The sequence below is a fragment of the Humulus lupulus genome, chromosome 8, assembly GCF_963169125.1.
Source record: "Humulus lupulus chromosome 8, drHumLupu1.1, whole genome shotgun sequence".
Classification (NCBI taxonomy): Eukaryota; Viridiplantae; Streptophyta; class Magnoliopsida; order Rosales; family Cannabaceae; genus Humulus; species Humulus lupulus.
This window is the reverse complement of record NC_084800.1, coordinates 106,810,382-106,813,839: the sequence shown is the minus strand read 5'-3', so window position 1 is coordinate 106,813,839 and position 3,458 is coordinate 106,810,382. Positions and strand designations below refer to the sequence as shown.

The 3,458-nt window shown below is 39.7% G+C and overlaps 1 protein-coding gene across 1 annotated transcript; it reads left to right on the top strand.

The window, feature by feature from the left end:
* Positions 1-794: 794 nt before the first annotated feature.
* LOC133795917 (uncharacterized) lies at positions 795-2,480 on the top strand. The gene has a single exon (XM_062233386.1). It carries the CDS (start codon positions 795-797, stop codon positions 2,478-2,480), a length of 1,686 nt encoding a protein of 561 aa, XP_062089370.1.
* The last annotated feature ends 978 nt before the right edge of the window (positions 2,481-3,458 follow it).

Here is a 3,458-nt window from a genome sequence, read left to right as displayed (position 1 = left end):
TTGTGAGAAGTTTACAGTCAAAATGCATCATAGGGGGCATTGGTTCACGCCCTTTGGTAATAAAAGATATGAGAAAGGGTAAATAGACTACTTTGACAATGTTTCGAAGAGAAAATTCAGCAGGCTTGTGCTAGAGGATATTGATAGCAAATTAGGTTATTCTATGCCTTTCGGGTTTCTATATAAGCCACATGGGAAGCATCTTAATGCTGGGAAGATGGTTGTTGGGCCTAAGGAAGCTTCAGAAATACTTAATGAACTGGATGTCAAGAGAATTTCAGAGGTTGAAGTGTATTTGGTCCTACCTGAGGCTACATTTGGTTTGGAATGGAAGGAAGACCCCACTGCAGTACCCCATATACCTGACCCTCCCCCTAAAATATTAAGGAGATGTGTGATTGAGGAGTTACCATCCGATACTGATGTGGTGCCTGATGTGGTGGGTATACCTGTAGTGGAACTGTCATCAGATAGTGAGAAAACTGAGTATGGTGATGATGATGAGTATGGTGATGAGTATGGTGATGATGATGAGGCAGAACAAGGGAATGGGAATGAGGATGGTTTTTATGCCCATTTTGCTTCGGATAGTGAGGAAGCAGCTGTTGAAATGGATGCTGGGGATGATGCACCCATACCTCAAGCTGACACACAAAATGAGGAGGTCCTGCCAGATGAAGTGAATGATGCAAGACATGAGATGCCTGAAAGTTCTAATCAGAGGGTGTTTGCAAGAGGAAGACTTTGAGTTAAACGATGAGGAGTATGAGCAAGAGGTTGAGGCAGAAAAAGAGATGGGTAGGCCATCTGATCCAACTAAATGGTGGGGCAGTGTGACAAATTTGTGCAACCAAGGTGTTCAGGGAGATGAGTCAGATGGGGTGGACACTGAAGAAGACTTGCAAAGTCTTGGAAGTGATGGTGAAGAGGTTGGGCCTAGGAAGTCAAAAATACATTACAACCCTAGGTCCAACTTTAAGGATTTCAAATTTTTATTGGGAATGGAATTTGGGACTGCAAAACTACTGAGGACTGCTATTAAAGAGTACTTTATTGAAAGTAATAGAGAGTTTAAATATGTAAGCAATGACATGAGAAGAATTAGGGTCAAATGCAAAGCTAAACAATGTCCTTGGTTGTTGTATGCAAGTGTTTCAAGAGCTGACAACACTACTTTCAAAGTGCAGACTTTAGTAGATAACCACAACTGTGGTTTGGTCCTTAATAATAGTCATGCCGATGCTCCCTGGTTGTCTAAGTATTTTTTAGAGCAATTCAGAATCAATCCAGATATGAAGTATAAGACTTTTAGAGACATGACAACTAAAACCAAGTACTCACATGTTTCTAATTGGGTATTCTACAGGGCAAAGGCCAGAGCAAAAATATTGCTTGAAGGTAGTGTCTCTGAGCAGTATGCTATCTTGGAAGACTACTGCAAAATGATATTGGCTACAAACCCAGGTAGCACTGCCATCATCAAATCAAATATGGTAGAAGGAAAAAGGATATTTGAGAGGGTATATATCTGCTTAAAAGCTTGTAAGGAAGGTTTCAGATCTGGCTGTAGACCACTCATTGGTCTTGATGGGTGCTTCCTCAAAGGGTATTGTAAAGGATTTCTTTTGGCTGCAGTAGGAATAGATGCAACAAACTCAATGTATCCTATTGCTTATGTAGTTTGTGAGAAAGAAAACACTAACACTTGGTCTTGGTTTTTAGAATTGTTGAAGGAAGATCTAGATATTGACAGGCCTTCTCAGTTTGCTATGATGAGCGATAGGCAGAAAGGGTTGGAGAATGCTATTGCCTCTGTTTTTGAGGGCGCAGAGGTGAGAAATTGTGTTAGGCACTTGCATTCCAACTTCAAGAAAGACCACCCAGGTTTGTTATTGAAACAACAACTATGGGCAGCAGCAAAGGCAACCACTATTCCAGAGTTTCAAAAGAGGATGAGAGAGTTAAGGGAAACTAGTGAAAATGCTTACAACTGGTTGTCACTAAAGACTCCATCCGAGTGGTCTAGGTCACATTTTAGTGAAATGGTGAAATGTGATATGTTGTTAAACAACCTTTGTGAATCTTTTAATGCTGCAATAGTTGATGCTAGAGACAAGCCGATAATTACTTTGCTAGAAAAGATTCGTTATTGGCTTATGAGTCGGTTTTTCAATAAGAGGGAAAGTCTGAAGAAGTGGATACATCCCGTGGGGAAAAGAATATTGCAAGTAGTGGAGAAGAACAAGAGTATTGCCAAGAATTGTCTGACTACTAGGGCTGCAACTTATCAATTTCAAGTTGACTGCCCAAATAATGAGTCATTTGATGTTGATTTGCAAAAAAGGACTTGCAGTTGCCGAAGATTTCAACTCACTGGTATCCCGTGTGGTCACGCACTGGCTGCCATATGGACAAGTGGGGCAGAGATAATGGACTATATCCAAGAAAGAGGCATATGGATAAGAAAGAGGCATTTCTGAAAGCTTATGCAGGAATCATATACCATATGCCAAGCCCAGAGCAGTGGCCAGAGACTGGTTTGAACCCTATATACCCACCTTTTGAAACTAATCTGCCAGGGAGACCAAAAAAGGCCAGAAGAAGAGAGTCTGATGAACCACCCCCAAGTTCAACAAAAACTCGAAGCTTTGGTCAGATCCACTTGTGCAAAAAGTGCAAACAGCCAGGCCACACAAGCAAAACATGCCCCAACCCAACAAATGCTCAGGTAATGCATTGATGAAAGATTACACCAGATTAACTCCATGAATTTTTTATTTGTTAGGTTTCTGCTAAAAAGAAAAAGGGTAGGCCACCGGCTGCAAATCCCAATGAAGCAACAAAGAAAAGAAAAGAACGATTGACAAAGCAAAAACAAAGCTTTTCTCAGCAAGGGGGTCCCAAAACTCGAGCCAGACAACATGACCTTTCTCAGCAAGGTGGTCCTTCGACTAGGTCCACATAACATGCCTAGACAACCTGCTAGAAGAATGTTCACACTTTTGACAAAGCTTTTGAAGATAGAGAATGAACTAATTTATGTCTAGTTAGGGACTTTTGATGTTTTTGTAAATACGTGACTTCACTAGATCTTATGTTTTTGATAGCTATGGGAAACATGGCCTTTGCACTTGATGTAAACCAAATAGGCATTAGATCTTAGTTTGTTTGCTAGTTATGGACAACATGACCTTTAAACTTGATGTCAATACTATCTGGTTCTGGTTTTTACTCTGGTATTGCATCTTAATGAAGTACACTTGTTTATTTTTTTACTTTAGGAATTGCACAATACAAATATAAAACTTAAAACCACCAGATTAAAAATAAACCATCAAATTCAATTTAAACAAATAACACTTACAAAAGGGTCCAACAAATTGGATCATAATTTACAACAAAACATTACAATGATATCCCATAACTTAAAACCATTTGTTGATACATATTAAAACTAC

Bases quoted from the DNA above. Each gene is read 5' to 3' on its own strand.
- LOC133795917 (XM_062233386.1), top strand. From the start codon at position 795: ATGGGTAGGCCATCTGATCCAACTAAATGGTGGGGCAGTGTGACAAAT.